The sequence below is a fragment of the Tachypleus tridentatus genome, chromosome 6 (assembly GCF_004210375.1).
Source record: "Tachypleus tridentatus isolate NWPU-2018 chromosome 6, ASM421037v1, whole genome shotgun sequence".
Lineage (NCBI taxonomy): Eukaryota > Metazoa > Arthropoda > Merostomata > Xiphosura > Limulidae > Tachypleus > Tachypleus tridentatus.
Window position 1 is genome coordinate 105,943,207 of NC_134830.1, and position 12,266 is coordinate 105,955,472.

General features: G+C 33.0%; 1 protein-coding gene across 2 annotated transcripts in view; it reads right to left on the reverse strand.

Moving 5' to 3' along the window:
* Positions 1-1,143: 1,143 nt before the first annotated feature.
* Positions 1,144-12,266, reverse strand: part of Rcd6 (Reduction in Cnn dots 6) — a 54,910-nt gene continuing 43,787 nt past the window's right edge. For both annotated transcript variants that reach the window (XM_076506777.1, XM_076506776.1), the window contains 3 exons: positions 11,049-11,111; positions 9,612-9,722; positions 1,144-3,737 (listed from right to left, as the gene is read on the reverse strand). In XM_076506777.1, coding sequence (XP_076362892.1) covers positions 2,973-3,737; positions 9,612-9,722; positions 11,049-11,111 — 939 coding nt within the window. In that variant the 3' untranslated portion in view covers positions 1,144-2,972. The remainder of the gene's footprint in view (positions 3,738-9,611; positions 9,723-11,048; positions 11,112-12,266) is intronic.

Below are 12,266 nucleotides of genomic sequence, written 5' to 3' on the forward strand. Positions count from 1 at the left end.
TTATTTTATTATTTGCTCTGGTTTAGCTATCGTGCAAGTAAATTAACATTATTTTATACAATTAAACTAGATCCCCAATGAGACAGCGGTAAGTTTACGGATTCACAGAGCTAAAATCTGGGACTCGATTCCCCCCGCAATGAACGCAGCTTACAGAAAAATGTAGTTTGATCTGAAACATTCAATCAACTGTTAAATTAGAGAGACGAAACATGAGAAGCTAAAATTCCGTTATTGTTTATGTTATATACCTCAGGACAGATCCTAAAGAACTAAAGTCATTGTCATTGGCTTTAAGCATTTTCTTGTCAGATTTTTCCATATTATAACAACTAAAATCCAATTTTATCATCTAGAAATTCACATTTCACATATCTTACAGCTATCTCTGTGTGTAAGGAAAGATTTATCGCAAAATGTAGGTATATGACATTTAGACATGAATGTCACACAAAGCAAACTTCGTCACAAAAATATTCAGTTTTGAAATATCCGAACAGAGCATATTACTTGCAAATATTTCCTTGTAAAATTATTTAACAAACACCTTCACGAAGATTTGGGAAATTTTCAGTCAAAATGCGATGTAATTTACAACTGCTAGTATACATTTAAGAAAATTATATGTCTTATTTCTTTTATAAAGTACTCAATAACAGCTAATAACTTAGTACTTTTACTCTGAAAATGTTTATAGAGAAATTCATATGAAGATTTAAATTTCACTATAAAAAAGATAAATATAATTTTGATTTTTCATGAGAAAATTATTAATCACTGAAGCTCTTTAACGTTTCATAAAAGCCGAATTTCATTTGTGAATACTCATATTTTAGTCTACAAAGCGATTAAAACATATTATTTGCTTTTGAATTTTCGCACACAGCTACACGAGGGTTAGTGTGCGCTATCTGTCCCTAATTTAGTATTGAAAGACTAAAGAAAGGGCATCTAGTTAAAAACCACTCATCACAAATTCTGAGACTATTCTTTTACCAACGAATAGTGGGAATGACTGTCACATTATAAGGGCCCCACAGGGAGAAGAATATGTGGTGTGATAGGGGTTCGAAGCAGCTACCCGGGCCGATTAAAATATGAGCAAAATGAAACGCTTTGGACGATAGTTACAAAGCTTCTTAATTTTCAAAAGTACAATTATTTATTTAAAATAAACACAGTCTGACATTTACACACAAAAACATACATGCATTTTTTGTTAACAAACCGTAACTATTATACAGTTTTATTTCACTCCCATATAAAGAATGAATTAACTATATAAGTTTTATTATTAGACATGCAGAACCTGTAACCACGAACCTGTTTTTTATTGAATGATTACATCAGACGAATTTAATTAATCGCACATGTTCATTATATTCTATACAGTTGCTATGTATTGATCTCTGGAACGTCTAAAGTGTTCAAATTCTGACTTTCCATAAATGATCTTTCTTAAATAAATTGTACTGATATTAAATGTCTTGAAAATTTTAACATCTAACTGTTTAGAGGGTGGCAAAATGATTGTGATACAAATGTAAGAACATTTGTAATACTCTTCATTCCCACTCAAACAAATTAGTATATTCGTAATTTTTGTTTACAAATTTCAAATGACATATGTTGAAACTTTATTTTACAGACTTTTGTTTATCCTAAATGATATATTTAGTCAGTAACGGAAACATATTGCATTTTATATATTTCTTTACATGCATACATTTATGAAAACTCAAAACTTGGCATTCTTTCACGGATCGTAAATTCCTACACTATCTATAATTTGAAATATTTGACTATAATACCAGATTTTGTCCGCATGGCGGAGCCGTACTAATCGTCTGTTTTTGTTTAACACTCATTTATTGATGGGTTTGTCAAAAGGTTACCTGTTAACTTATTTGGGAGCAAAATACTTTATTATTAAAAAAACATACGTATAAACTTTCACATTTTCCTTAAATTAAGGATGCTACACTTGGTTTGACAATCACAACAACATAATGACATATTACAGACGAGGTTGCGTATGCCCTTTCGCAAGTCAACAACTAATGGTTCGAACATTTCATTCATGTCAAAATAATAAGAATGGTTCTTTAATGTTTAACAATTTCACAGTAGTAAGTGGAAAAACTGCAAAATTTGGCAAGTCTATCTAACTAAAACAATTTATGTTCGATGTACCACTTAAAAGATGATTTATAGCTTCGTATTTCGCATTTAAACACATGCAAATTTCTTCACAAAAGCAAACTTGTTTAATTTTTCTTCTCATTTTCAGCAGTAAGACGAATGACTATAGTATTTTGACAAATTAAAACTATGAAATATGATGAGCTTTTGTATTATGATTTCTTCCATACTTTTGTGGGTTAGTCGTCATTATTTTACTATTAATCTATAGTTTTGATATTTTGACATATCTTGCTCTTAAAGAATTTGTTTATTAAAATCTTTTTAGTTTTGGTAACACTATAACAAAAACTAAGAATATTATAAAAAACTAAGAACTTGAAATATAGTACAATAATAAAATTATTTATAAAACTGGTAAACTATTGTGTCAAGAAATATTCCAAATTTTTAATCTGGAAGCTAAAAAAAGGAACAAACAAACTAGAACAAAAACAGAAAATCTATGTAACTGTACATACTTTGCTTTAAAAAAAGAGTTCAGTAATGCTTAGAGCGACGATAGTATACGTATGCACACAAATGAACATACATATATACCGAAAAAAGAGCAGATATACATATATTTATTTACATGCCTTATTGTTTGCACTAGGTAGAAAGTTTCATGACATAATCATTTGAAATATTATTTTAATTGTATACAAAGTTCTCTGACATGAAGCTTTCTCGGCATTGAATGAAAAAATAGATATTCATTATAGTTACTCCTTTCTTGAAATTTAAAGCCAAACTGTTTATTTCTTAAACAATCTGTCGCGAGAAAGACTTCACAGCGCAATGTCTCGTATACTATCTGTAGAACTAGACTGTATATCATCAGGCATTCTACTTCCTGGCCTTCCTAAGTACTGAAAAGGATCTTCTGGTAGTTTCTTCAATGTTACATCGTCAGTGACCTGAAGAGTAATATCTTCCAGTGAACGGGATCGTCTCTGTGAAGGTGTCCTTCTGTATTTAGACCTTTCCAAACTTTGTGTTGAATATCCAACACTGCTGTTTGCACTAGAAAACCCATTCCTGTAATCTCTTATCGAATCTTGGTCATTTGCAAAAAAACCACCGTTCACGTAAGAATGGTAATTTGGAATGTCAGAAGCGCTGTCAGTCATCACTTGTCTCTGCAAGGCGTAGCCGAAATCACTTAGAGATCGTACATGAGCTCGTGGCCTTGATGTCATAAAATCACTGAAAGATGCGGCATCAAATTCACTCCTAAAGAACGCTGCTGACCCAGGAAGAGATGGAGGAGGAATTGACCTTCCTAGAAATACCGATTTATCAGTATTAGAAGCCCCATTGGCTGGTATACCAAAGGCAGTAAATCCATTTTGTCGTTTGGTATATAAATTAGAAGAATTAGACGGGTTACGACTGAGGTTCATAACTCCTCCATTAGGGATAGTGCTAAGGTGTAATTCGCTGTCGTGAGCTTGTCCACTTCGAAATCTTTCCATTGTTCCTGAAGCATGACTATTATTTGATAAACCATCCTGTTTAATTATTCCGGAACCTTGGTCACTTAGCGAAGAAACCTTCAAAAGAGAAAAAGAAATGTGGATGAATCATTTGTAACAATTTCTTGATATAAAATATTGGTAATATATTAAAAAATATTACTGTTATGAAAATAAAAAAACATTTATACCAGAGTGTTGATATTTTTGCTGTATTATATTTGCCTGAACCCAATAAGCTTAAAAATATTAAAATGATGTAATACTTTGTTAGAACTTTTAAACACATTGACATCCAATAAAAACGAAATTTCATGTATTATTATGTTGTAAAACAGTGTGATATACATATTTTTTTATTCTCCTTCCAGGAAATACTAGAAAGGTAATTGTCAAATACTCTAGTAAAAATTAATGCATCAATTTTGTTACGCTATGTTGGAATACAAAACAATCTCTCATACACACTTGTCAGAATACTCAAAGTTGATACCAATATAACGAAATAGTTACATCCAGAAAGATAACATAATACTTCATTAATGGGCTATTATTTCTAAAAACGTATTCCGGTGAGACAGCGGTAAGGCTACGACCTTGCAATGCGAAAGTCGGAGGTTCGACCACCTACCGAAGACACAGCTCTAAAATAAACCTACACACCAACCCATATTCCTACAAACACTAAAATTGAGTATCCTCATCAAGCCTAGAAGTTAAACAGCTGCCTGATTCTATACCCAGATGTTCAGCACGTAGTTATCAATCATTCGTAATTAAGTAAAATTCTGTAAAAAACTATTTAGATCGTATATTTGCATATTTTTTAACCAAATATGCGAAAATGATGGCTCACAAACCGAAGGATTACGCCATCCAACCAAAATATGTAGAAGATATTATTTTACACCACATCGACAATGTGCACATGAAAATATTTTATACGTTATGGATCACCACATAAAAATATCTTATACATTACGGATTACCACATAAAATATCTTATACATGATAGATCACCGCATAATATATTTTATACATTATGTATCACTAGCTGAGCAATATGTATATGAAACTATTTTAGGTATATCATTAACTTAAAACAAATATGTCCTACCTGATACATTTCTTTGTTTATCAGAAATTTTGAATAAAACTAAACAAAGGGCTATCTGTGCAAAGCGTCCCTAATTTTCAACCGATTGAAGAGAGTGAAGGCAGCTAGACAACAGCTCTCACCGCCGCCGTCTCTTGGGTTACTCCTATCTGGTCTAATAACGTGATTTGCAACGATCCCGAGGATTGCAACCAAAATCCTTTTCTGATATTAAAGTTATTTTACAATTGACTACTCTGGACAACAGAGAAAAAACTCCTGAATACGGTATAGATACTGTTGTTGTTTTTTTATCAAGAATTCTTTGTTTATAGGCTCGGCATGGTCAGGTGGTTAGGGAAACTCGACTCGTAATCTGAGAATCTTGGATTTAAACCCCGGTCGTACCAAACACACTCGCCGTTTCAGCTGTGAAGGTGTTATAATGTGTTATAGCCAATTCCATTGTTCCTTGGTAAAAGAGTAGCCCCAAAACTTGGCGGTAGGTGGTGGTGACTAGCTGCCTTCTATCTACTCTTACACTGCTAAATTAGGGACGGCTAGCGCAGATAGCCCTCGTGTAACTTTGCGCGATGTTCTAAAACAAACAAACAAATCTTTGTTTATGAAAGTGTAACAAAATAAGGTGCTATTATTTTATGTATAAGTAAAAAAGAGAGAGAAAGTGGATTTAAGCAATAAAAGTTAAACATGAGAATTTGTTAAGTAAAGCAGTACAGATACAAATCAGTTAATATACTGATTTCTGTTTATTTTACAAGTACGAGGGCTGTTCAAAAAATACGCGGACTGTTTGAATTGCGCGGCTCCAGTTGGTTCCAGGGGAATCCGCTTGGTGTCACTACGTTTGCACAGATCAGGTGATTACAACGCCATTTTCCGATTGCAGATATCTTCATTTGTGTATTAGCTACGCGGTTTTAAGTGAAGTGCGATTTTTCTCGTTTGGCGGATTTCAGAATGAATGACCTGAAGGAGCAACGACTTGCTGTGAAATTTTGTGTTAAACTTGGAAAATCTGCGACTGAAACTTTTGCTATGCTTAACACGGCTTACGGTCATGTTGCTATGAATCGTACGGCATGTTTCAAGTGGCATGAACGTTTTAAGGATGGGCGACAGTCCATTGAAGATGATGAGCGTCCTGGACGTCCTTCCACGTCAACTGACGACCCACACGTCGACAAAATCAACACCCTGGTGCGGGCAAATCGACGTCTGACTGTCAGGGAGTTTGCTGAAGAGTGTGGGATATTAGTTGAATCTTGTTACGAGATTTTGACCGAAAAAATGGAAGATGCACCGCATTGCTGCGAAATTCAGCCCTCAGAACTCGTGAGTTTTTGGCCAAACACTCGATCACTGTTCTTCCCCACCCCCTACTAACCTGACCTTGCTCCTTGCAATTTTTTCTTGTTCCCCAAACTCAAAAGACCCTTGAAAGGAAAAAGATTTGAGACGATTCCCGAGATTAAGGCAAATGCGACGAAGGAGCTGGAGGACATTACAAAAGAAGCGTACCAGGACTGTTTCAACAAGTGGAAACACCGTTGGGATAAGTGTGTGCGTTGGGGAGGAGAGTACTTTGAAGGGGTCCCAGACCTGTAACTTCTAAATAAAGTACATTTTGTTTTATGACGTCAGTCCGCGTATTTTTTGAACAGATTTCGTATAAATGTAACAAATTATAAACGTACATAAAGAAATCGAAAACTCCAGATACGCGGAACATAAACATTCAGTAGCTGTATATCCTCCTTACTATAATTTTTCCAAAAACGTCAATTATAATGCCATGGATTATATATATCACAAAACAAATTTTTTACAGTGCAAGAAAAACAAAAGAGTAGAAAACGAAAGGCCTAGCATGAGTTGATGATTAAGGCATTCAGCTCACAACCTGAGTGCCACGTGTTCCAATTTATACCGTGAATACAATGGCAAAAGAGTGCCTAAGACATGGTAGTGGATGGTTTCAACTAGCTGCCTTCCCTCTAGTTTATCGCTGCTCAACTGGAAACGACTAGTACAGATAGTCTTCGTGTAGGTTTGTGCGAAATTCAAAAGAAGAAAAAGAAAAGAATTGGTACATTTTCCCACCTATAAATATTAATTTTATATATTAGTTACAAAACTATAACAAATTGACTTTCCGAAACTGAAACTACAATCTCAATACCTTTAAACAATGAAGTTCTGTAAACTTAGCAAGAGTTTAAACTGACCGAACATTCCACCAAAACAGAAGGCACCATACATTTCATTAAAGGTTTACAGAAGGATTAAACGATTTTTACAGATCTTAGCCTCTCAATCCATCTAGAAAAACAAAAGTCAGCTTTTAGTTTCTGGAAAAATATAAACTCCGGTTTTGTTTGGTGTACATTCTAAACACTTTTTTAAGTGAAAAGCTAGACATGTTCTCTTGCTTAACTTTTCGAGCTGCGAACAAGGACCAAGGTTCATGTTACAATATTGCTGTGTGACTGACTAGTGCTGTTGGCTGACTAGTCGTTTTGGTCACTAGTGTAATATAAGGAACAACTAAACCTGAATTACAGGAGTCTTTGACTAGGCCGTTTAATCAACTTGTAAATAATTTGTCATTTAGTTTGAAAATATCTATTCACTTTTTTTTTTCATAATCTGAAAATCTATTTCATTTTCATTATTAATCGACTCTCCCTTTCTCCAGTGGCTTAGCAGTAAGTCTCAGACTTACGACACTAAAAATTGGGTTTTTATACCCGTAGTAGGCAGAGCACAGATAGCCCATTATGTAAACTTGCACTTAACAACACCTAAATCATTAGTAATCGTTTGACTTACAACGAGCATTAATGTTTTTGTCTTATTGACAACCAATATCATAGCAATATCACAGGAAGATGTTAATCTATCATTCGTGGAAGTAACTACGAATAGTAACACGTACAATAATTCTCACAATGGACATCTACAACTTCGTAACTTTCATATTAGCAATGAAAGATAGAGGGAATGTAGGTAATCATCACCATCCACTGTCAACTTTTGGATTACTCTTTTTACGAACGAATATTGGGATTGACTGTCACTTATAACGCTCTCGCTGCTGAAAGGGTGAGCATGTTTGGTGGGACGGGGATTCGAACCCCTGATCCTCAGATTGTGAGTCAATCATCCTAACTACTAAATGTTATTGATGACGGTGGTTTTCTAGCGCAAAGTTCCACAACTGGTTATCTGCTCATTGTTCACGGTAGGGAATTGAGTCCCATATTTTAGCATTATAAGTTGTGAAACTTGCTGTTGACTCACTGTAAAATGTCATGTGAATAAGGAAAAAAGTAGAAATGAAAAGTTTTATCGCTATTAAAGTGATTTTGACCAAATGCTTGGAGTATTGATAAAAACATACCTGCTATAATTTCAGAACGTTTAGCATACACACACATCCACATTTTCCTTTAGAGAGAATGCTTTCAAATATGAATCAATATGAATCAATTAAGTAAGCCTCGGCCACAGATTTGACAAACCCTTAAAGTTCACATAAAGACATTAACGACTTAATTTTTTTCATTCAACTGACTAAAAGAAATATTATACAATATAAATATCAAAAGAGAAAACGATCAAACCCGCATATAAGTTATCGACTCGCTATAGTTATACAAGGTTATAATACACCCAATCCACACCTATCAGCTCTACTAACGCAATAAATCTGTCAAATGCACATATTGTTTTTTGTCGCTAAATATAATAGCTCCACACCCTCAATTAAAACGTGTAAAAGATAACATTATAAAATTCGATATCTGTTTGTATACATTCACGTACAGGCGATTGGATCAACTTGCGTCAATGCAACCATCTACAGAGATACCTTCAATAACTCAGCTGGCGTAGGCAAAGTTTTGAGAATTCCGTAACCCAAACTACGGCAAGATCCGTCCAACAGGCCCAAACACCAATATGCAACGTAATTAAGAGGCTGAAGAATGAAACGGACATCCATGTTATTCTACATGATGACATATCTGTCGACCCGTCAGAAGCAATGCTTAATGGTATTTGTGTGATAGGACTGTTGAAACAGGTGTTGGAAAACCGCCGTACTCGTCCATTAGATTTATTATGTAAAGCATCACAGAAGAGTAGTATGCTATGAACATGACAGCCTCACAATGGATCCTTTTGCCATTGAGACTACGCTGCAGGACTATTGTCAAGACGTACGGCGATAAGATAGAATATAATTTGACGAGTCGACATATATTTTAACAACATGGTGAGGCTCTAAACTCGTACAATGTTTTACCCTCTATTAGGATACTACTTCTAAGAAATTACTACTAACAATAAAATTGTAAATTGACCTGAACAAAAGCATTTAAAAATTAAACTCTTTCAAAATACTTAGCTGTCATCGATTTAGTTTATTTATTCTTTCTTTTTCTCTTTGTCCCCAATGGGGCAGGGGTAATTTTCCAGAGTTAGTACGTTAAAATTCGGAGTTCAAAGCTCCATTGTGTAGCTTATCGCTAGAAGAACAAAACAACCTTTCTTTTTTTTAGTAAAAAAAGCTTTATTTTGGAAAACGGTAATTAGTATTATCAATTATACTGGTACAGTTTAGGTTATTTTGCAGCATTTGTTTTCAATAAAACGTTTTTCACAGTATTTACAAAACTATAGATCAATTTGAGATCTCGATGATAAACCTGTTGACGTAACACTCACTAAAGGTCACTCCGGACTACTGCATTTAATAACAATAAATTATTCTAGTGCCAGCTGAAACTTCCTGTTCAGCTGAATGACAGAGAACTTTATTTAATACTCACAGAATTGTAACTGGACTTTGGGACGACATTTAGGTTCTCTAGTCGCCGCATTACATCTTTTTCTTCCTGCCATGAGCTGTACTGCGACTGGACACACACGATACAGAGGACCTACAAGTTTGTGTTTGATTTACTGAATTAAATTGTTATGTTCATTTATATATATAAGTTACATCTTTAACATTAGTGTTATAAAAATAAAATAATATTTTCGAAGAGACATCCACTCATAAAATTTTAATTCACAGTAACTACATTTTCTTCTAGTGAAGTAATTCATGATGACGAGAAACCCACTTGAAAAAAAAATGTATCTCAGGACGGCTGGTATGGGTATTAACATTTTTGCTAATGAAGCGTTATTCGTAAAAGTGTTAATACCCATGCCAGCTGGGCTAAGATAGATTTTTCTCTTCGACTATATCGCCATCTCTAGGAATTTTTCACAAACACTCCAATAAAACCAAAGAATTTGAACACCTGTAAAATAAATTTCATTGACTAAAGAAATGCCCGATTCTTTTGCATTTCTTTACAAACATTCGTAAGAATTTTCTTTCTCTATAGTTTAAATATTATAAAAAAGAAAAATTTATTAATACTTGTAATAGAAAAATGTTTATCAATATCATAAATTCATTCCTAATTTACAAAAACTACCTATTCAATGAATAATAAAAACTTCTGAAACGCTGATGTAATACAGTAAATTACTAACGAAATAATATATTACTAGTCTCTTTCAGTTGCACTGGTTTACAATTTCAGAATTGCACTGTTAAGTCGTCTTCACATATGTTTTTATTGGGAGAAAAAAGAAAATAATATAGCTAACAAAGTTTATGACTGCAATTTCAACCAAGAATAATGTACACGAAAACAAATAGTAGGAGAACCAATCTTTACATATTTCTATATTTTACCTTTAATACATTTGGTTAGGTATGTTTTTCATCTGCATAAATTACCAATTGACTAAAGTAATATGTCTTGGTTGAGCAAAAGCATAACTTATCACCGATTTTATGTTTATTTCATTACTAACAAATTATTAAACCTCTTATTGGTTTCTAAGTTCTAGCTAAGGAACACATTTTCTGATTTCTAGCAAATGAATAAATTTCCTGACTTCTGTTAAAGAAATACTCTTTTTTTGGATAATGAATACATTTCCTGAATACTAGCCTATGATTACACTTCCTGTCTTCTAGCCAAAGAATACATTTCTTGAGAACTACATACATTTCTTTTCCATACTTACTTAAAATAATAAATGTTTTACTAAGATATCAAAAAGTGGGAGTTTAAATAAATAAATAAAAAATTAGTTTTCCTTTTCACTTAATTTTAACAATATGTTTGGTCAAGGACTTAGGAAAAATATATATATATTATAAATAATATATATACATATATGCAAATATAAAATAAACTTACGTTGATTATTGCCCGGCAGATGTAAAATGCGAATTCTGTTAATCCGTAATAAGTGTCCAAACCCTAAAAATATAAATGTATTAGATACATTGCGCAAAAAAAAGTAGTTTCTGAAGTTATAATTAAAAAACCTCTACATGACTTTTGAGATTCCTTACACAAACTTCTGTAACATTTACTTTCAAGGTACATATACCTAGATAGATAGATATACACGTTCTTATGTTGATTTTTGAGTTTTATCATTATTACATAATAATTTGTGTTACTTTTCTAAAAGTTTCTAAGTTTTTAGTTGTAATGTTAGAAGTAATAGTAATAATTTAGATCTATAATAAACATAATGACAGAGATTGCTCAAAATCCCACCTCCCCTATTATAAATTAATATCGCTTAATTCACAAAGCTCTCTTCCTGATTTCTCTGTTGTTAAATATAATTTTGTATTGCATTGTCTTTTGTTGTTCAACCAAATTAAAATCATATTAATAAGATATTGGAATAAAATCATCTTCTTAAAAACTAAGCCAATTTTTCGAATTTCTAACCAAATGATAAACATAGGCTTTAGCAACAATATTTGGCTAGAAATTCGAAAAATTGGCTTAGTTTTTAAGAAGATGATTTTATTCCGATATCTTATTAATATGATTTTAATTTTATTAAACTACTCTGATAAAAGTTCATGTTGGAACTGACAAACTTCCACCTTTGTCACGTGTCCAACACTCTTTTTGAAAGTAGAGAATATTTCTGCTAGTCACATGTGAGCGGTAATAAAAACAAATAGAAAACATAAATTTGTATATTTGATGGACCGTGACGTTTCCTTTCCTCTCTCCAATAATGGAAAATTAAAATAACATGCCAAACACATTTCATTATTTATTAAGTTGTAGTTCCACAATCATTGACTCAGTATAGCATTGTAAATGTTCACTATCCTCATGTGGAAACTCACGTGAAATACAACAAAATAAGTAACCTGACTATTTCTATTTGAGAGGGGTTAGCTATGAACCCTCTATATATTTTAATAGATGCTTATACGACATATTGCGTTTTGAATTTTTTAAGATGGACCATAAGAATATTCGCATTAGTTTTACAATTACAGATTGCGAGTATATATTTAAAACATAACGTGCATTTCGCCCTCCATCCTGTTGTTTGATCTACCTTTGAATCCCCCGGTAACAGACTAAATTATCTATATA